The sequence below is a fragment of the Haliotis cracherodii genome, unplaced genomic scaffold (genome assembly GCF_022045235.1).
Source record: "Haliotis cracherodii isolate W230 unplaced genomic scaffold, xgHalCrac1.p SCAF_19, whole genome shotgun sequence".
Classification (NCBI taxonomy): Eukaryota; Metazoa; Mollusca; class Gastropoda; order Lepetellida; family Haliotidae; genus Haliotis; species Haliotis cracherodii.
Genome location: NW_027266274.1, coordinates 8,867,616 through 8,890,021, shown reverse-complemented (window position 1 = coordinate 8,890,021; position 22,406 = coordinate 8,867,616). Strand labels below are relative to the sequence as shown.

The 22,406-nt window shown below is 41.0% G+C and overlaps 2 protein-coding genes across 2 annotated transcripts; both read right to left on the bottom strand.

Annotated features, from left to right (window-relative positions):
• Positions 1 to 4,086: 4,086 nt before the first annotated feature.
• Positions 4,087 to 4,704, bottom strand: LOC139466922 (dentin sialophosphoprotein-like). The gene has a single exon (XM_071248646.1). The coding sequence runs from the start codon at positions 4,702 to 4,704 to the stop codon at positions 4,087 to 4,089; it is 618 nt and encodes a 205-aa protein (XP_071104747.1).
• Positions 4,705 to 8,161: 3,457 nt separating this feature from the next.
• On the bottom strand, positions 8,162 to 20,394 carry LOC139467085 (uncharacterized). The gene is made up of 6 exons (XM_071248803.1): positions 20,353 to 20,394; positions 14,329 to 14,428; positions 12,449 to 12,573; positions 11,801 to 11,873; positions 9,250 to 9,377; positions 8,162 to 8,487 (listed from the first exon to the last, which is right to left on the bottom strand). Exons 1-6 carry the CDS (start codon positions 20,387 to 20,389, stop codon positions 8,420 to 8,422), a joined length of 531 nt encoding a protein of 176 aa, XP_071104904.1. The 5' UTR covers positions 20,390 to 20,394; the 3' UTR covers positions 8,162 to 8,419.
• Positions 20,395 to 22,406: the final 2,012 nt, after the last annotated feature.

Below are 22,406 nucleotides of genomic sequence, written 5' to 3'. Positions count from 1 at the left end.
TCTTAATTTAGTATACTAGGCAAAGGAAGTTAGGGGTGATAAATATTTTGATGAAATTGTGTGCTCAGCCTCCACTACAAAAGTATTTTCCGAAATATATTCATGATCCCTTACTTTTTTTGTTCCGTATAGTTTTGAGGTTGGATTTTTAACACATCTGACAAAATCAACTTTTCAGGATGTTTTGAGTCACTAATAACAGCTTGACTTTGAATGATCATATATTTACCCTGATAATGAACTGTATTCCCATGCAAGCCCCTTTAGACACCAAGCAAGCTGTGCCCATCCAATCCCCGTCAGACGCCAATGCAGCTGTGTCCACCAGATCCCCATTAAAAACCCATGCAGCTGTGCCCATCCAATCCCTATTAAACACACATGCAGCTGTGTCCACCAGATCCCCATTAAAAACCCATGCAGCTGTGCCCATCCAATCCCTATTAAACACACATGCAGCTGTGTCCACCAGATCCCCATTAAAAACCCATGCAGCTGTGCCCATCCAATCCCTATTAAACACACATGCAGCTGTGTCCAACCAATCCCCATTAAACACCCATGCTGCTGTGCCCATCCACTCCCCATTAAACACCCATGCAGCTGTGTCCACCCAATCCCCATTAAACACCTCAAAAGATATTGTACTTGAAGTATTCCTCCTTGAATATACACAGGGGACTGTTTATCCCGAACTTGTGTACATGGTAATTTATTTATTGATCACTGTGGTTGTTATTTGTTCTTCTGTTACCATGGTTACGTTTATATACAGTTGTCTTGTTCTGTTGTGATTTGGTCCACTTGATGCCAATGTTACCAGTTGGAAGAAACACAAGATAAATGTTCATCATATTCTGTCAACTCCTAAACATGCTACACAATGATTTTGCATGCCCAAAATGTGTGTATACATCAGATCCTTGTGTTTATTTGGTTAACAGATATTTTTTTCTCAAAACCTTTGGCTAGTTGTCGATTTATTAATAAGGTTAGACCTTTAAATTTGTTTGAAAACTAAACACTAAACACACACACCCCCCTCCTCTGGATCCGGCTGTTTTTCATGTTAGTATCCAACATTACAAGAGTACCTTGAGGACTGTAGTATTAGGTACATAATCAGGGGTAACACATCAACCATTGCATGTGGAAGCTCACTAGATCCTCTCATATGTGGGCATACTGCAGGTTGTAAAACCTCTTAAGTAAGTGATGCAGTAGAAGCTGCCATTGGTTCAGGGTGCCCAAGTGGTCCTGGAGGCTGACAGTTGTACAGAGTTGTCTCCCTTACATGAGCATGATGTACAGGGCATTATGGGTTGGTTGCTCCAGTCAAACTGTAGAACCAAGAGAAGGTAGTTCCCATATTTATGTCAGTTATTTTAGAATTGATATTGACAGTTTGCATTTTTGTCCTACACGTTCATATTTACATTTTTTTCTTTTTTTTTGTATGAAGTTCCACAAAAACAGGATTATACTTTTATGATGTAAATAAATCCTCAATTTATGGGTAAAAAATATTATTGTTTTTGAGAGTGTTGATGAACAATATAGAGATAATTTAGAATACTTCAAATAAAATGAGGCCATTAAGGGCCTGCTCATTTATTATAAGGGTGGGCCAGTGGGGTTTGCTGACACCCTCTTCCACCCCCCACCCCTTCATCATTACCCCAATAATCTCACCAGCAACTTGCGCCCCTATGATAACTGTCCAGTCCCTAAAAAGTGTTATGATTTCTATTTTTTTAGCGTATTTTGTCAACATTATTTCTAAAACAAACTCTTTTAAAATGTGATTACTTTATGGAAAAAATAATGATAAACATGCCTCATATATTACAGCGATTGAAACCTAAAACAACTCATTCAGTTCTATGTGGTTGTGTCAGCAGTACTGTATCATTCATGAATTATGTGTTACAATGGAGTGTATTATGGGTGACACCTTTGAAACAGTATTATTGGTTTTGTTTAAACTAACATTCTGATGTAAATGGCATTTTTTCAGTACAGAATTGTTACTTTGAATATGATGATAAAATTAAAAGTAGCAATAACTGATATTACTGTCTCATTCTGTCTGTCATTTCTTGTGTTGTGTGTTCCTAATTTATAGATCTTTATAGCATTGATGAATATAAAAATTATACGGAAGAAGTATTTATTTCTCTCTTGTCATGATTAGTTACATTGCAATGAAATTAACATGATTGAAAAGCACAGTGACACATGATGAAACCCTGTAATCTATGCAGTACCCATCCTCGATGATCCAGGGTATTATTCTACTGTCATATGTACCTTGGACCCATTCGCCACCATAGCTTCGTTTGAGTCTGGCTCCAGTGATACTCTAAAAATAACTGTCAAGTGAAATTACCTGTACATTGTTCGTTCATGAGGAAAAACTGCAACATCACTGGTCTATAACTCGCCATGATGCATGATGTTTCTAACACAACTGGGAATGCTTGGCAGTAGAAGGACCTAATACTCATGAAGATGGGCGATGAGGTAGCCGACTGGTTACATCGTTCACTTGTCATGCTAAAGGCCTGGGTTTGACTCCCCACTTGGTACAATGTATGACGCCCATTTCCGGTGTCCTCCACCGAGATAATGCGGGAATATTTGTAAAACTAGCGTAAAACTCACTCAGTCACTCATGAATATATGAAAACAACTTTTCTAGCAAAAGAATATTTAAAAAGAATGTTGCCTGATTTGATTATATATGCCAAGGTATTGCTTATACATGGCTGCAATTTTTAATGTTGTCTGCTGAACTTTTGTAGTCTTGGTGACGTTATTTCCGAAATGAAATTATGGCGGTGAATGGGTCAAGGGTACTTATCATGACAATGGAGATATAATACATTGGATGATCCAGGAACCACTCCCAGTAAAATATACCAATATTACCACATCATGGGTGAATGGAACATGTCCCTCTGATCGTGTTAATTGTATGGAGGCAGTGTTTTGAAACTATCATGTTCATGTATGAAAGGGATTTTAGTATTCTAAACAATCTTGCAATAAGATACTGGTGTATGAACCATGGAAAGACATGGATAGGTAGTCAGGATGATGGTTACTGACTGAATGAAGTGGGTTTACTCCACTTTTAGCAATATCACAGCAATAATACGTTGAGGATACCAGGGCTTCATGCATTGTATCTATGAGGGAAATGAAATCCTGCTCTTTGGTGTGACGATCAAACAGTTTAACTTCTTGGCCACCCAAACGCTGCAGATCTGACAAGTTATAATGGGATCAATTTGAAGTTGGGACATGTTGCTTATATTGAAGCTAGAATTAGATGTTAGGCAGGGCAGGGTTTAGCTAGCTTGATCACATCATTTCATGACACTTGGTCCTTTTTCTCCTGGGGGCACGGGTGGCCCAGTCGTCTAAGGCGCCACCATTCGCTGTGCAGAGTTGTGTCCCTTGGGCACGCCAGAAACCTATGATTGTGGGTTCGAATCCCGGTTTGCCCCAATTATAGGTTTGTCAGCACCATATCCGTGCTCGTGGGTTTCACCGAAGTGGTAAACGTCTGAGACCTGCATCACTTCGGGCTTTCCTCCCACATTAAGGTGACACGCCGTGATGTAACTGTAATCCTGTTAAAAGCGGCGTAAACCCAACTCCCTCTCACACCTTGTCTCCCTCCATTCATGAATAACTTTACTTTCCAGAATCTCCTCCAAGAACATAAAATCATTATGGCTGAAACTCTGCATCAGTGTCTGTACAAACAGTGCCACAGAATTCTCATCCATCTTTTAATGGACATTTGGACAGTTAAAATGTTATTTTGATTATTTCTGAGATCCTACCTGTATGCAGGGATCAGTGTTTAACGTATATGCAATAAGGATGCGATGCAATGTTTTGTTAACCTGATTCAGGCAGGCTGTTGTCTGCCATCTCTCTGCCATGTTGTTCATCTCCCCTGGAGCTAAGGTTTTGACGAGGGATCTGTACATTTGCATGGAGGATCCACAGATCATTTGGATGATGTTTGTTTCATTATATAACCATTTGTTAATGTTTTAGTGGTGATTGGCCTTATGTGTGTGTCACTGTCAAGACATGTATCAGACTCCGATCTGTTGTGGAACCACGATCGGTGAGACTCCAATCTGTGGTTGGACTCAGCTCTGTGGTGAGACTCCGATCTGTGGTGAGACTCCGATTTGTGGTGAGCCTCCGATCTGTGGTGGGATTCAATCTGAGGTTGGTCTCAGATCTTTGGTGGGTCTCAGATCTTTGGTGGGACTCTGATCTGTGCTGAGACTCCGATCTGCGGTGGGTTTCTGATCTGCGGTGAGACTGATCTGTGCTGAGACTTTGATCTGTGGTTGAACTCCGATCTGTGATGGGTCTCTGATCGGTGCTGGGACTATGATCTGTGGTGAGACTCCGATTGGTGGTGGGACTCCGATCTGTGGTGAGACTCCGATCGGTGCCCGGACTATGATCTGTGGTGAGACTCCGATCTGTGGTTGGACACCGATCTGTGGTGAGACTCCGATCTGAGGTGGGACTCCGATCTGTGGTGAGACTCCGATCTGTAGTTGGACTCCGATCTGTGGTGAGACTCCAATCTGTGGTGGGACTCCGATCTGTGGTGAGACTCCGATCTATGGTGAGACTCCGATCTATGGTGAGACTCCGATCTGTCATGGGCCTCCTATCTGTGATGGTGCCTCAAATCTGTGGCATGGTTCCTGTCTATGGCAGATCTTGAATTGGCATGTCATTGAATGGTGGTGACTTCTGTGTGAATATTACTCACCCTTTAGAGATATCTGACAAGAATAAGACAGGAAAACCTCCCATCTATGAAGACACCTTATCAAGATTATCATAGCAGGTTGCCCCCATTAGGGGGTTAAAGTAGGAAGAACTTCATATGACATCTCTGTACACAGATTCTGTCTGTGCCAAAAATATCTGAGTCTACATGCCTAAATGTTTTCTTGGCATCATTTTCAAAAGTAACTGTTGCCATGGTTACTAGATCACAGGCTGCAAGTTTGAGATCCACTATAGATCTGAGACTTACATATATGTCACATAACCAGTACTTGTCCTTCATATCAATTGGCCCTTTCAGTGTTCTGTTATCCAAAGTTTTCAGTCTTCTGTTATATCCAAGTTGACGTTCACAATGCAGGTGAGCTGCAGAGCATGTTTAGCTTGTGGCTAGAGTTGTCAAATGTTGTTACGATAATGTTAATAATTTCCATATTTTTCACAATTTATGCATGTAGTGAAAACTTTGACTGCCAAATTATTTATACATAATAATGTATAGAAATAATGTTTGACCTGAATGTGTATTTCCAAGTTTTATATATTTGTAGGATTTTATAAGCATGTGTATTATGGTAACATAATTATATATATATCAATTTCGTATCATAATTTATTATCCTTTAGACCTCAATGTCTGATGGAGTAAATTGGGCGGAGAGTCAACTGTTTTTCTGCATGGAATGTTTCACTTGTTTATGTCATTTCAAGATTAAATCCACTGCATTTATTCTGTTTCTTGTTTTCTTGTGTTTTGTGATCCCTGATGCAAGGTGAGCTAGGTTATTATGATGGGGAAGAGCACAGCCCCACTATCGATTGGACTATAGGCCATGTAATAGTGATGCCGGTCAAAGATGTTCCCAGTTTTACCTATGAGCAGGGGTATGCTTACGAAAGACTGGGGGTCACAGGTGGCCCAGACGTCTTAGGGGTCGAAACTCGCTGTGCAGAGTTGCGTACCTTGGGCACGCCAGAAACATGATAGGAGTTGGTAGAGTGGGCTTGTCACATTTTACCAATGTGGGGAATCGAACCCCTGTCATCAGCTTGGGTCACGCTACCAGGGCCCACTTGCACAAAGCGATCTTAGCGCTAAGATGATCTTAACTCCCATGCTTTAACATAGGCTTACAATAGTCGTAGTGCTAAGATCGCTTTGTGCAAGTGGGCCCAGGTCTTTGCACAACTTGTAATATACATATGAGTTCTGATTTAAATAATATTAAAAATAACTTCGAAATCATCGTTAATCCGGACACTACGGATCAAACTAAAATATAGAACGCGGATTAACAAATGAGATGATTGAAACATGGCTTTTCATGATCTCCGGTATTTTATACGGATGCTATAAATGTTTATATGAGTACATCTTTACCCGATTTTCCGTGTCTACAAATCAATTACCACCATCATCGTAGGCGACTAACGGGTGGACTAGCTCGCTGACTTGGTTGATTCATGTCATCGTATCCCAATTGCGTGGATCGAAGCTCATGATGTCAATCACTGTATTGTTTGGTCCAGACTCATTTATTTCCAGACCGCCGTCATATGGCTGGAATATTGCTAAGCGCGGCGTTAAACAACAAACAAACAAACCACCATTGGTAGGTGAAAAAAAGACATTTGACTGGTTCCCATCTGAATTTATATTGATCTTAATACCCAAACCAACGGTGGCTGAAACCAGTTGCTGCTATATATAAAGCTTGTTTAATTATTCATTTACCGATGAAGGTTTCTTGGAGGTGCGCATGAAGCGTGTCCGTCTTAACCTATAGGCGCAAGAGTGGGTAATGGCGGCATGCTTGCTGTCGCTGTCAGCTGCACCAAATAAACATGAGCTGTTTGTAAATTTATGAATTAACCTATTAGCGTTGTTTACTGATGCAAAAACTTTCGCCCCTTGGTTCAAGCTGTATCACTAACAAACAAACAAACAAACAAACAAACAAACAAACAAAAGGAGAAAAAACCATGCAGATGTAGTATTTAAAGCGCTGTTGACTACTTCACTGCTAAATATAACCGCTCGCAGTCACCTGATGATTCTTAACCGGATTTTAACCACGTGAGCAAAGCTCAATGATGATGTTTATCGCTAGCAAAATGGACTTTTCTTGAGATGCGCACATTGCAATTTTTGTTATTACTTTAAGTGATATTCCTTATCGGCGGAATGGCTTGTTTTCACTTCATTCATAAGTATCAGCGCACATGTCGCTATCTTCGTTAGTTAATGATCCCGATATTTCTTGATTCTACTTGAAGTGGCGAGGACTATAGCACTGCACCGGTATATAGGATATACTGCCCACCCCTCGTTCCCATGCTATATCTGGACGGTTTCCTTTAATATCAGCGCATCCTTTAATTACCAGAGCCTAATGGTGTCACTTTGGTGCCATATATTTGTTAAAAATAGAACTTTCTCGTTTTTTCCCCATGATTTACTCGTTATTTTCATTATTTTTCGTTGCTTCTAGTTTTTTGTCGTTATTTCAATTATTTTCTCGTAATTGCGATTATTTGCTCGTTAGTTCAAGCTTATGCAAGGAAATTTTATTTACTTAAGGTAACGAGAAATAACTCGAAGCAACGCGACAATAACGAGAGGCACCTTAACGCCAGCACACAAAGTAAGCGATCTAACCCACTCAGCCACCGAGGCTTACACAAAATGAAAGTCCGACAACTGGTATTCTAAAGGGGTACACGAAGTACGTGATCTGGGTGCCTCACTCTGGGAGTGAGGGTTCGAATCCCAGATGGGACTCAATCCAAACAAGTACTTAAATCTGTACTTTCCTGAGTGAGTGAGTATGGTTTTACGCCGCTTTTAGCAATATTCCAGCAATATCATGGGGGGAGTGGGACACCAGAAATGGGCTTCACACATTGTACCCATGACGGGAATCGAACCCGGGTCTTCGGCGTGACGAGCGAACGCTTTAACCAATAGGCTACCCGACCGCCCCGTACTTTACTAAGAAAATGTCATCTCAAATAAAACATTTGTTACATTTGACCGCTCTCTCAACGGCAGTGTCTATTCAGGATTGATTCTAAGCTACTAAATGCGGATTTTCTGCCTCCCGCCTCCATGACCATGCTCAGCAATACGGCGAATAAGTCCATTCACACACACCAGTAAGACACAAATCTCCAAGACAAGGCCGTTTATTCAGTGAAACTCGTTGTACAAATTACACGTCATTCGCGTTGTCGGGAATCAGACTGCTGGGGATGTTTTTCCAGCCGAAATAGGACGACAGATATTGAGTGAGTGAGTGAGTGAGTGAGTGAGTATGGTTTTACGCCGCTTTTAGCAATAGTCCAGCAATATCACGGCGGGGGACACCAGCAATGAGCTTCACACATTGTACCCATGTCGGGAATCGAACCCGGGTCTTCGGCGTGACGAGCGAACGCTTTAACCACTAGGCTACCCGACCGCCCCGACAGATATTGAGAAGTGAGGTACGCGAACTTTATAAAGATGGATAAATTCCGATTAAGGAATGAGGAAAGCACCCTGCGCCTCCTGGCGGAAGGTAGTGATCTAGCATCAGACGTGCTAGTTCTTCAAAAGCATCCCGACAGCAACAAACACGAAGCTGATGAAGGAGACTCGAACGGCGTTGCCTGTAGACAGAGAGGAGAGTCATTCGTAATTTGCTATGCTTGTGTAATAACGATGCCCGATCCTGTAGACGGGCTTTGGGCAATGTATGAAAGCTGTTTGTTTGTTGTTTTACGCCGCATTCAGCAATGTTCCAGCTATATGACGGCAGTCTGTGAATAATCGAGTCCGGACCAGACAATCCTGTGATTGACATTATGAACATAGATCCAATCAATTTGGGACACGATGACATGCATCAACCAAGTCAGCGAGCCTGACCACCCGATCCCGTTAGTCGCCTCTTACGAAGCATAGTCGCCTTTTACGGCAAGCATGGGTTGCTGAAGACCTATTCTACCCCGGATCTTCACTGGTCAGGTATAATCGGCTCAATCTGGAACTGCACTATAAACTTGTTGTAGGAACCCCGTTGATCCATACTACTATGAGTTTAACCAAGCGTCTGGATAACTAAGGCTCCTATGTTGATTATTGTTTTACGCCGCACTCGACCCTCTTTCAGCTATATAACGGAGCCATTTCCGTCGACGCTTACGACCAGGAACACGTGGACAGGTGATTACAATCATTAATCCTCTGAATAATTGAAAAAAACAAAAACAATATCGCGTTTTCACCTTCGCGTACTTTTCTCATTATAAGGCTTTATAAAAAAAAGTCGAGATTGTTAAAACACGACAACGCTTGCAAAAACTGGAAAATATCGCTATCAGAAATCCATCTGAGCTAGAATGATCCCATCTGTTTTAATCTTTACCCACCCGCGGCACACCCGCAGTACGCTGTGACCTTCGTCCTTGCCATATGCCTCATGACAGCGCTGGTCTTGGTGCCGTCACAGCCGGCGGTGGTAGTGCCGTATGCACAGCGGACGAAGTCAGCTGCAGCTCTGTGAAGTAGAAACTCCGAAGTAAATGACTGATTGATATTCGTCACCACTCGCCCCTTACCGTAACCTACTAGTCCATTCGTCACCACTCGCCCCTTTCCGTAACTTTCAAGAAGACTCGTCCCCCTATCGATGAATGTTATGTGCGAAAATACGCCAATCGAATGAGAATGCGCGTATGACTTCAAGTACTTCGGTCAAAGAATCCCTCAGGAATAATTTTTGATTTTACATATGTCTTGCGTCTAAAAATATACCCAAGATACAGTTAAATGTGTTCAATCAAACTGTAAAAATTAATACCATCAGTCCCGATGTGTTTTCAATAGCATCTGGAATATATATGATATATGGGGGAAATATTCGTGAATCATTACGCAACGAGTTGACAATTCTTTTAGCTATGTCCGTTTGCGCTTAGACGGAACCCAGTCGCAAAAATGTTCACAAGAGGGGCACGAGTCACTATTCGGCTAGTCTCGGATAACACGATTTGATCACGAATGGACCGATTGACTTGCTGAGATTTTACGGGCGCTTTGAACAGATGCTAATATTACATTCAGGGCTGTCATGCAAATACATGAATAGTTTTGTTTGTTTGTTTGTTGTTTAACGCCGCACTCAGCAATATTCCAGCTATATGACGGCGGTCTGTAAATAATCGAGTCCGGACCAGTCAGTCCAGTGATTGACATCATGAGCATCGATCAACGCAATTAGGATCGATGATATGCATCAACCAAGTCAGCCAGCCTGACCACCCGATCCCGTTAGTCGCCTCTTACGACAAGCATAGTCGCCTTTTACGGCAAGCATGGGTTGCTGAAGACCTATTCTACCCCGGATCTTCACGGGTCACTTGATTTGTTTTGTACAACTTCATACATAAAGTAGAAAGGAAAAGATTAATGTAATGACAATTTGTAAAAATGTTGACAGTGTTTCATCTTTTAAAAAAATAATATAAAATTGACAATGAGTTAATGAGGGCAAGGAAAGACTCAGAGAGATTTTATCTATTAGTGAGTGAGTATGTTTTTACGCCGCTCTTAGTAATATTTCAGCAATATCACGGCAGGGGACACCAAAAATGGGTTTCGGACATTGTATCTGGGTCGGGGAACCGAGCTCGGGTCTTCGGCGTGACGAGCGAACGCTTTAACCACTTGGCTTCCGCACCGCCCCTTTTATCCATTAATAATATATTATTATCCTGAGTTGTTTGTTGTAATATTTGTTCACTTCACTTCATAGTGGATCAAGTGTGGTGAATTCTATCAAAGCCTCAACAGCGAAACCCGTTAATAGACAAATTCGTTCCCAGTAAAATCACCCCCGATTAAGTAAAATCACCCCCGATTAAGAAAAATCACCCCCGATTAAATGAAATCAACCAGAATTAGTGAAAACACCCAGATTAAGAAAATTTATAGAAAAACAGATCATGGTTATAAACGTATAAAAATAGACATTTCCGATAGTTAAAACCATGCACATTCATCGCAATCCTCCAGAAAGCGGGTTGTCCGGGTTGGAGAGGGTTCACTTCATCATGTCATGTGTAACAATTGTGTTATTTTGGCTTAGTTTGTCGGTCACATCAGCTGAGCATGTACAGCTGTTTGATGCGACGTTTAGGGTTTAACAACCTAAGTGCTTTGTACTTACGCACATTTCTTGTGTAAAGTGTTCCTGATTTATTGGGGGCGGCCGGGTAGCCTAGTGGTTAAAGCGTTCGTGCGTCACGCCGAAGACCTGGGTTCGATTCTCGACATGGGTACAATGTGTGGAGACCATTTCGCGTGTCCCACCCCCGCCGTGTTATTGCTGGAATATTGCTAAAAGCGGTGTAAAACCATACTCACTCACTCCTGATTTACTGGTCTTTAGATGAGTGAGTGAGTATGTTTTTTTACTCCACTTTTAGCAATATTCCAGCAATTTCACCAGAAATGGGCTTCACACATTGTACCCATGTCGGGAAGCGAACCCGGGTCTTCGGCGTGACGAGCGAACGCTTTAACCACAAGGCTACCCGACCGCCCCTACAGCACAGATGAATATAATAATGGGTAGAAGTATTTTTCTCTCTTATCATGATTAGTTACATTGCAATGAAATTAACTTGAATGAAAAGCACAGTGACACGTGATGAAACCCTGTAATGTATACAGTTGCGCGGGCGGGTAGCCTAGTGGTTGAAGCGTTCGCTCGTCACGCCGAAGTCCCAGGTTCGATTCCCCACATAAGAACAATATGTGAAGCCCATTTCTGGTGTCCCCCGCCGTGATATTGCTGGAATATTGCTAAAAGCGTCGTAAGACCATACTCACTCACTATGCAGTACCCATCCTCGTTGATCCAGGGTACTATATCCATTCTATTGTCATATGTACCTTGGACCTAAGTGCTATACTTACACACATTTGTTGTCGCTGGTCGTCATTGTGGCCCCCAGGTATCCGAGCTCGCAAGTACAAGTAGCTGTAAGTGCTGAAAATATATGTATACATTTTGAATTGGATATTCCAGAAGTTGCAGTATGTGATGTGTCGCTATCGGATTGATCGGAAGATGAGGTTAAATATGCTTCGAAACCAGGAAATATTGACAAGAAATATCTACTTGCTTATCAGTTATAAACAATCATTATTGGATACATTATGTCATGGAACATTTAACAAACTGTCTATGGATTGTGTGCAAAATTATTTCAAGCTCCCCACCACCCCCGCCCCCACCCCACTAACACATAAAACACCCTTTCACTCCCCCTCCCTATAATAAATAACTTCTCCCTATATGATGTTTAAATTTATAACTGTTTCATTCAACTAATCGCATTAAACTCACACACACCCATCCCCACCCCACCCACCCCCAACCCCACCAAAACACAAAAAAACCACACACACAAAAAACAAACCAAACCAAACAAAAACAAAACACAACAACAACAAAACAAACAAACAAACAAACAAACAAACAAACAAACAAACAAACAAACAAACAAACCGCACACAGTTATGATAAATGTCCAATCCCTAATGCAGCCTTAAATTACTCACTACAAGTGTATCCTGCCCTGGCAAGGGCGATCACTCCGGCCGTAGCTTCGCCTGCCCTCGTTATCACAGAGGTACAGCCATCTCCGCTTGCTGCCGATAGACATCCTCCGTACTTCTTAATAGCGCTGAAAAATAGGTGACATTCAATCTGTTACTATCTTTATGCTATCTTTATTATATCAAAATATGGAAAAACAGACTCCATGTCCCTTATGGGCCACCGTACTTTACACAGGTCACGTGTCACCACAAATTAACAGGTACAAATAACGCCACACTGTGCTATATGACGGCGGTCTGTAAATTATCGAGTCTGGACAGGACAATCCTGTGATTGACATCATGGACATCGACCTACGCAACTGGGATACGATGACATGCATCAACCACCGAAACGAGTGACGTCTTTAACAATTACCCCACCTTCCCTTTGCCGTGTTAAAGGTTGTAACGGGCGACTAACGAGATGCTCATCATATCCCAATGACGTAGATCGAAGCTCATGACGTCAATCACTAGATTCTTTGGTCAAGACTCGAATTTATACGCACCGCCGCCACATAGCTGGGATATTGTTGAGTGCGGCGTTAAACAAAAAAAACAAACCCGAATAAAAACAGAGTTGTTGCTTTGGCAATTTGTTTTGAATTATTGTTTAGGGTGTTGTGTGTGCGTTTTGAGCGTGTTTGTTGTTGTTGTTGTTGTTGCGTTGGCTATTTTTGGCATAGTTGAATGCGGAATTGGTCGGTTGGTATTTTGAACGTCACTGATATAAATACAAGCGTTATTATTGCTGTTTTCATGGCGTTGAACAAGTGTGGTTATGTTGTGTTTTAAAGGCATTGTCAAGCTTTGCATTGCTCGTGTTGAATGTAGTGTTGAATGTTTTGACGTTTTTTGTATTGTTGTATAGGGGTTGTTGTATATGGGGTTGTTGTTGTTTGTTTGAGTTTATTTTAACGCCGCTTTTAACATTATTCCAATTATATCACGGCGTGTCAACTTAATGTGGGATTAATCCTGAAGTGATGCAAGTATCAGACGTTTACCAATTTGGTGAAGCCATGAGCATGGTGCTGACAAAGCTAGAAACATAATCGGGGCGAACCGGGATTCGAACCCACAACCATAGGTTTCTGGTGTGCCAAAGGGACGCAACTCTGCATTGCGTATTGTGGCGCCTTAGACGACTGGAACGACTGGGCCCCTGTTGTTATAGTGGAGTTTGTTGTTGTATATGGGGGTTGTTGTGTATTGGGTTTGTTTTTGTATATGGGGGTTGTTATATATTTGTTTTTTGTATATGGGGTTGTTGTGTATAGAGGGTTGTTTTATGATGGTTGTTGTGTAAAGAGGGTTGTTGTATATGGGGGTTGTTGTGTAAAGAGGGTTGTTGTATATGGGGGTTGTTGTGTATAGAGGTTGTTTTATGGGGGTCGTTGTGTATAGAGGGTTGTCGTATGTTGTTGAATATGGGGGTTGTTGTTGTATATAGGGGCTTGTTTTTGTATATGGGGTTGTTTCTGTATACGGGGGTTGTTGCATATGGGGTTGTTGTATATGGGGTTGTGGTTGTGTAGAGGGGGGATTAATGCAGGTTTATAGTGATAGACCACAAAGATACCATGCCTCAGTTTAACATGGATAGTTGGATATCACAAAGACAGACACAGCATACTGACTCCGTGCCGACGAATCCTTGTTTTATCCTCTTAATGCCGAGCTTAGGGCAGAGTAACCAAAAGAACCCCATTTTACGGTGTTTTGGTATGGCGCGGCCAGGCAATCGAACCCCCGACCTTCAACTCTCAAGGCAGACGCTCCCCTTACAACACCACGACGTTTGTAGTACACGGTAGTGTCTAAACTATATCACGTACTCGCATTTCTGGGCATTGGTTGTTGATGAAGAGTCGTAGACGCTGTCAAAGGTGGTTTTGCACATAGTACAGGTGTCCGCCACGGCTGGGGCAACCACGACTGAAATAAACAGACGTACAAACTGAGTGAGTTTAAATGGGTGAGTGAGTGAGTAAAGTTTTGCATCGTATGAGCAATACGCCGCAATATTACGGCGGAGGAGAACTTCCAAGTGGCTTCCTACACTCATTGTAGAGACTCGAACCTGGACGATCGAACGCTAAGCCACAAGGCTACTACCCCAACTAGTACAGATACAGATATCTATGTAATATAGGGTAGAAGCAGGGTGCCTCACGGGCCGGGACTGTACTGGTGCCCATTGCTGTTGTTTCGACTAGACCAACGCCCTTTTTATTTGTCTAAACCAGCCTGTCTGTGGTCTGAAACCTCTCCCTAAACATGCCCTCATGTAATCTGTAACTGTCAAATCTTAAACTCTCCCTGAACGAGCTGAACTGTAGCCTTGACCACTCTCTATATACCTGTACGTCCCTAACCTAGAACAATCTCCCTAAATCAGCCTCTCTGAAACGCGGAACACACTCTCAAATCTGAAACTCTCCCTAAACGAGCTAAGCTGTAGTCTTGACAACCCTCTATACACCAGGACCTTCCTCACATAGGACACTCTTCCAAAATCCGCCCCTCTGTATCACGAACCGCACTCTGTAATCTGAACACTCCCCTTAAACCAGCCCCTCTGTATCACGGTACACACTCTGTAATATGAACACTTCCTTTAAACCAGCCCCTCTGTATCACGGTACACACTCTGTAATATGAACACTCCCCTTAAACCAGCCCCTCTGTATCACGGAACACACTCTGTAATATGAACACTTCCTTTAAACCAGCCCCTCTGTATCACGGACCACACTCTGTAATCTGAACCCTACTTCCCCTAAACCAGCCCCTCTGTATCACGGACCACACTCTGTAATATGAACACTCCCCTTAAACCAGCCCCTCTGTATCACGGAACACACTCTGTAATATGAACACTTCCTTTAAACCAGCCCCTCTGTATCACGGTACACACTCTGTAATATGAACACTCCCCTTAAACCAGCCCCTCTGTATCACGGACCACACTCTGTAATCTGAACCCTACTTCCCCTAAACCAGCCCCTCTGTATCACGAACCGCACTCTGTAATCTGAACACTCCCCTTAAACCAGCCCCTCTGTATCACGGTACACACTCTGTAATATGAACACTTCCTTTAAACCAGCCCCTCTGTATCACGGTACACACTCTGTAATATGAACACTCCCCTTAAACCAGCCCCTCTGTATCACGGAACACACTCTGTAATATGAACACTTCCTTTAAACCAGCCCCTCTGTATCACGGACCACACTCTGTAATCTGAACACTTCCTTTAAACCAGCCCCTCTGTATCACGGTACACACTCTGTAATATGAACACTCCCCTTAAACCAGCCCCTCTGTATCACGGAACACACTCTGTAATATGAACACTTCCTTTAAACCAGCCCCTCTGTATTACGGTACACACTCTGTAATTTTGAACACACTTCCTTTAAACCAGCCCCTCTGTATCACGGACCACACTCTGTAATCTGAACACTTCCTTTAAACCAGCCCCTCTGTATCACGGTACACACTCTGTAATCTGAACACCCCGCTAAACCAGTCCCTCTGTATCATGGACCACACTCTGTAATCTAAACACTTCCCCTAGACCAGCCCCTCTGTTTTACGGACCACACTCTGTAATCTGAACCCTACTTCCCCTAAACCAGCCCCTCTGCATCACGGAACACACTCTGTAATATGAACATATCCCCTAAACCAGCTCCTCTGTATCACGGAACACACTCTGTAATATGAACACTTCCTCTAAACCAGCCCCTCTGTATCACGGTACACACTCTGTAATCTGAACACTTCCTTTAAACCAGCCCCTCTGTATCACGGACCACACTCTGTAATCTGAACACTTCCTTTAAACCAGCCCCTCTGTATCACGGACCACACTCTGTAATCTGAACACTTCCTTTAAACCAGCCCCTCTGTATCACGGACCACACTCTGTAATATGAACACCCTGCTAAACCAGCCCCCCTGTATCATGGAAGAGACTCTGTAATCTAAACACCCCGCTAAACCAGCCCCTCTGTATCATGGACCACACTCTGTAATCTGAACACTTCCCCTAGACCAGCCCCTCTGTATCACGGACCACACTCTGTAATCTCAACCCTACTTACCCTAAACCAGCCCCTCTGTATCACGGAACACACTCTGTAATCTGAACATATCCCCTAAACCAGCCCCCCTGTATCATGAACAGACTCTGTAATCTAAACACCCCGCTAAACCAGCCCCACTGTATCACGGAACACACTCTGTAATATGAACCCTACTTCCCCTAAACCAGCCCCTCTGTATCACGGAACACACTCTGTAATCTGAACATATCCCCTAAACCAGCCCCCCTGTATCATGGAACAGACTCTGTAATCTAAACACCCCGCTAAACCAGCCCCACTGTATCACGGAACACACTCTGTAATATGAACCCTACTTCCCCTAGACCAGCCCCTCTGTATCACGGAACACACTCTGTAATCTGAACCCTACTTCCCCAAAAACAGCACCACTGTATCACGGAACACACCCTCTACTCATGCACCTCCATAATCCGAACATTCATTCTCATCCAGCTCCTCTTGATCTGTTCATCTCGACTCCCTCTATTTGAACTCTCTGCCTGAATAGGTCAGTTGTACTCGACAACAACCTCCCCGAACCAACCACTCTGTAATCTGGAACACACTCGCTTATCTGGGCACGTTCTAATGTCCGGAATGCCCTAAATCGTCCCTCTGTGGTATGGAACCCCTCCTTAAGCCCGACACCCAGCACTATCCGTTAACTAGTCGACCCGTGAAGGTCCGGGGTAGAATAGGTCTTCAGCCCCCATGCTTGCCGTAAAAGGCGACTATGCTTGTCGTAAGAGGCGACTAACGGAATTGGGTGGTCAGGCTCGCTGACTTGGTTGATGCATGTCATCGTATCCCATCCCATGTCATTTTGGATCGATGCTCATGATGTCTGTCACTGGATTGTCTGGTCCAGGACTCGATTATTTACAGACCGCCGTCATAGTTCTGGAATATTGCTGAGTGCGGCGTTAAACAACAACAACAACAACAACAACAACAACAACAACAACCACAATCTACTAGTCAATCAACTCTCAAGCCATAAGCCATAGAACATCCGATTCCTTGATATAACTACAGTTATTATGTCATAGATTATCGTAATAAAGTTAACTTATTTTGAGTAGAAAGTATCAGTTATAGCATTAAGTTTCAAGCAGAACATTTAAAAAAACTAAAATGAATTATGGACATATTTAGACAACTTTTTTATTATTTGGAAAGGAATAAAATATTTTAGCAATAAGCATCTTTCGTAAGTCATTATTCCTAAACTACACAATGGGCAATTTCGTATTGAAGTATCAACATTTTCTAACTTTTCTCAGGTTATACGAATGTATAGATTTCTAACTAAAGTAAGATAGTTACTCTTTCTCGAGATCCTTTCATGTATCCGTTATATCATATAATGAATAGTGTTATCGAAGTTTTGTGTTGTTTGTTTGTTGTGTTACGCCGCACTCAGCATCATTACAGCTATATGACGGCGGTCTGTAAATAATCGAGTGATTGGAATACAATGACATGCATCAACCAAGTCAGCGAGCCTGACCAGCTAATCCCGTTAGTCCCCTCTTTCCACAAGCATAGTCCTCTTTACGGCAAGCATGGGTGGCTGAAGACCTATTCTACCCCGGACCTTCACGGGTCTGTTATCGAGGGGACAAATCAATCATTAAACGTAATATGATGGTCCGATACATATCCAAATGAGATCGCCGAGGAGGAACTCCTTTCAAGCTTCACACACCAATGCCTTCCTCCTCAATTAACTATTGACTAACAATCAGTTTATTCATGTATAACTGTAAGGCCACAGGCCCATAGTACAGCATACATGACAATGTGGAAGCGGTTAGGAATGTTACAAGGATTCATTTCTTAATAGCATGGCATGATATATAAAGAGAGAGAGATTTTGTATAGCCGTTTTGCTCACATGTGAAATTAAAGAGATAAACTTGTATTTATTTGGATGTACATAGTATTTCTGTTCAATATCTTTTTTCCTTAAATTATCATATTTACAACATATAAGTAGAAAATGAAATTCATCTTCGACAACATTTAAAGAACATTGTTTACATAATCTTAAACATTTGGGTATTTTGTTGTGCCTGCCAACTTCAACCATTAACCTGTGTGAGCTGCATCTAAATTGTGTTAATGATATTCTGCATTTTCTTATATTTACATCAGTTAAATATTTTTCTGCGCATATTTGCATTTTAAAATATCTATAATATTCGCATTTGCTAGAAACATCTACAGTAGATCTCCATGTTTGAAAGTACATGTCAAAAAGCGTCTGCCTTATTTTCGATATGAACATGGCATGATTCTCTAAGAAACATTGGTTTTCCCAGATGTAACCATACCCACATTTATACAGTAGACATTTAACATTGTACGCCCAATTTTGATCTCCATTCTTTTCATACAATAGCATCATATCATAACATTTTTTTGGCAATCTACTTACTGGCATTTTTAGTAATTTTAACCAGTATCTTATGATTTTTAAGTAGTGATATATATAAAAGGGCATGCGACCACATTCACCATAAACCATTACGTTAGACGTACTATGTTTAACACCAAGAAATCTTTTGCATGCATATAAATGTACGGATTCAATTTCTTTAGCCTCTGCAAAACCCCATATTTCTGAACCATAGGAAAGAATAGGAGCTATTTTTGTGTCAAAGATTTTGAAGAAAGATTTATAAGCACACTCGCTAAAATGTTCAAACGTTTGTAAAATGCCCAATAGCATCTTTTTAGCTTGGATTGCTGCATTACATATATGTCGGTTCCATGACAATTTACTTGAAAATATTACACCAAGATATTTATATGAGGTTTCTATTATCAACAGTAATATTGACTAACATTCCCAATGTGCTTAGAAAGGTCTTTCACATTGTATCGCTGAAAATTGATTTAAAGACATATGGCACTATATTATAAAATGGGCGGTTCACTCAAAACAACTTATTCAAACGCGGTTTCTAAAGCTACTTCATTGCTTGAAATTGTTGCTTAAACATCCATTATTTGCAGAATGACATTACGCGTAAAACAGTTATTACCCTCGTGTGTTTCCGTACGTAAATATCATATATTGGGGATAACAAAATATGTATTATGCTCGCCAAAGGTTTGCATAAAGCCATTTTTATTCCCAATACAAATGTATGTGATATTTACGATACGGGAACAATAATCGTCCAATAATCTCTCTATTTAATTTATCCTGAACTATTTTCAAGTTCCATTTCAAATTTTGCTGAAACATGTTAACAATGAATTACCGAACATATTTAATTTTTTTTGGGGAGGATCACCAAATGTATATGAAAGCCATGCTGTTCCAAAATGATGCCAGAAAGCACATATTTTATTTCTTATACCCAGGTCTTTTATCCTGAATGATCCATTTTATATAAATATGGAATATGTTTTTTTCGCAAGATAGGATCAATTTAATTCGTTTGAAAATAATTTAAGACAATATTTCATACGACGTAAAATAGCTTTGATGGAGCCGGTATACCGACATATATAATTTCCTATAATAATGCATTCTACGATCATAAGAGTAATAATTATTATAAAATAATCCATAAAAACATAATTCTTTACGAGATACTAAAGCTTCTAGAAATGATAATGTTAATAATACAATGGTAATGTTAATAAATACAATGCTCATTCTAATAAATACAATGATAATGTTAATAAATACAATGATAATTCTAATAAATGCAATGATAATGATTCTACCTGCAAGTGCGAGGAATACAGCGAGATAGGATGCCATCTTGACTGCAGGACATCCGAGGGCTCGTCAGAAGTGCGTTGCCACAGCTCTCGAACTCTTTTTATACTGTTCCATGATCGTTCACCCGTTTCGGTGTCACGATACCATAAAAACACTCAGAAACCAATCAATACCAAAAATGGAAGCGCTGATTGGTTCCAATCACTCCAAGAATTGATTAATTTATCAAAATCCACAAAGAGATAAACTAGATGACCTGTCGGGTACCACTGTCCCTCGCAGCGGTTTACTAAATAGTATATCGACAGAACACGCGCCTTTTGACGAGACTTTCGTTTATTGTCTTTAAAGGTTTCACCTTTAACAAACTTGATGGGGTGAATGTGTACTTTAATTTCGTTAGTAAGTTAACGTGCATCATCCTCTTAATGATCATCAAAATACATCTGCTTTTGACGAGACTTTTGTGTGATTGTCTTTAAAGGTTTCACCTTTAACAAACTTGATGGGGTGAATATTACTTTGATTTCCTTAGTAAGTTAACATTCATCATCATCTTAATGATCACCCAATTCATCTTCTGCCAAACAGCATCAGCAACTACAACTCTGTGAGCTTTGTTATGTTCATTTCTTGCTCTAAATAATGACAAAAATGTCTCTGAAAATGTTTTGATAAATCCAAATCGATGACAATTATGATGAAAAAGAATTTTATGCTTAACAGACTGACACGTCTTCTAACTGTGTACACTTGTTCAGATTTGAACTGTTTATAACAGTCCCACATGGAATTTATTTCCCTTTAAACCTGCTGAAATACCCAGTGAGGACAGAAATAACCGAACATTTAAAAAACAACACAGGAATTGGGCACAATTTTGAAATGGTTAAAAATACTTTAATAATAATCTTTAAAAGCCGATTAGGTCCATCTTTTCTTTCCTATTCAAGGATCATCATTTTATTACCGAGTGCGTTCAAGGATCATCATTTTATTACCGAGTGCGTTCAAGGATCATCATTTTATTACCGAGTGCGTTCAAGGATCATCATTTTATTACCGAGTGCGTTCAAGGATCATCACTTTATTACCGCGTGCCTCGGGAGTACGAATACCTAAAGCGCTCATGTATTACATATATGATACATGCCAACTTGTAACTTATATATATATTGCTCATTTGTACGTCGAAAGATGACTTAAGGATTTAACCTTCGTAATATTTTCGTCCTAATCGTAATATAATGAACTACTTTTTATCCCCCTTGCCCAAGGTCACAACGATAGGGTGTACGAAGACTTTGGAGCCTATCTAACATTGACATGTTCATGCTCTTTTGGGACTATTTTCTAATATCAGTGCTTGTGCCCTGAAATTGTTATACAGCTGGTATAAAATATAGAAATTAAACATAAGTGTTTAATATGTTTAACGGTTCTTTCAGTGCGTTTGGTTGCCGTGTGTCCTAGAGCGTCACTGTGTACTGATTGTACATGTTTGTCATATATCTAAACAAAAGCACAGTAAACAGAAATCACATTACCAATAGCAGCAGCATGTACTCTCAGAGCAGTCAGCGCATGCGTCATTGACAATGCGTGTTGTCAGGCGAGTGTTGTAGTAATGGCAACAGGTTAGTTCACCTGTGCTTAAGTCCCGGTTCACTGAAATGTATGGCTGAGACCAAATGATATTTTGTCAATGTCCGTAAGCTTTCATTTGGAAATATCTTATGTTAAAATAACACTTTATTTATAACTTTTAAAACGTAAAAATACCACCTAATACACAACAGTTGATGGGAATCAGAGACATCTTATCTTTAAAAATCAATACATTTGCTATTTTTCAGCACACATTTACATTTCAAACATGGCAGGGTTCATTGCAGTTTTCATTGAACAAATTTATCTTTACACAAAATTACCAAGCCACAGATTACTATTTACAAATTGTTGCTGGAATGTGTGATGGTTAAATAGACATACTAAAATTCAACAACAGCTCTTTCAATATTCAATTGCATAAAAAAAACAACTTGGTATACTTTAT

Coding starts and splice junctions, on each gene's coding strand:
- LOC139466922 (XM_071248646.1), bottom strand. CDS start 4,704: ATGACAGATCGGAGTCTCACCATAGATCGGAGTCTCACCATAGATCGG.
- LOC139467085 (XM_071248803.1), bottom strand. CDS start 20,389: ATGGCATCCTATCTCGCTGTATTCCTCGCACTTGCAG. Junction 14,429..20,352: donor TGTATTCCTCGCACTTGCAG/GTAGAATCATTA, acceptor TGTTTATTTCAG/TCGTGGTTGCCCCAGCCGTG. Junction 9,378..11,800: donor ACCAGCGACAACAAATGTGT/GTAAGTATAGCA, acceptor TCTACTTCACAG/AGCTGCAGCTGACTTCGTCC.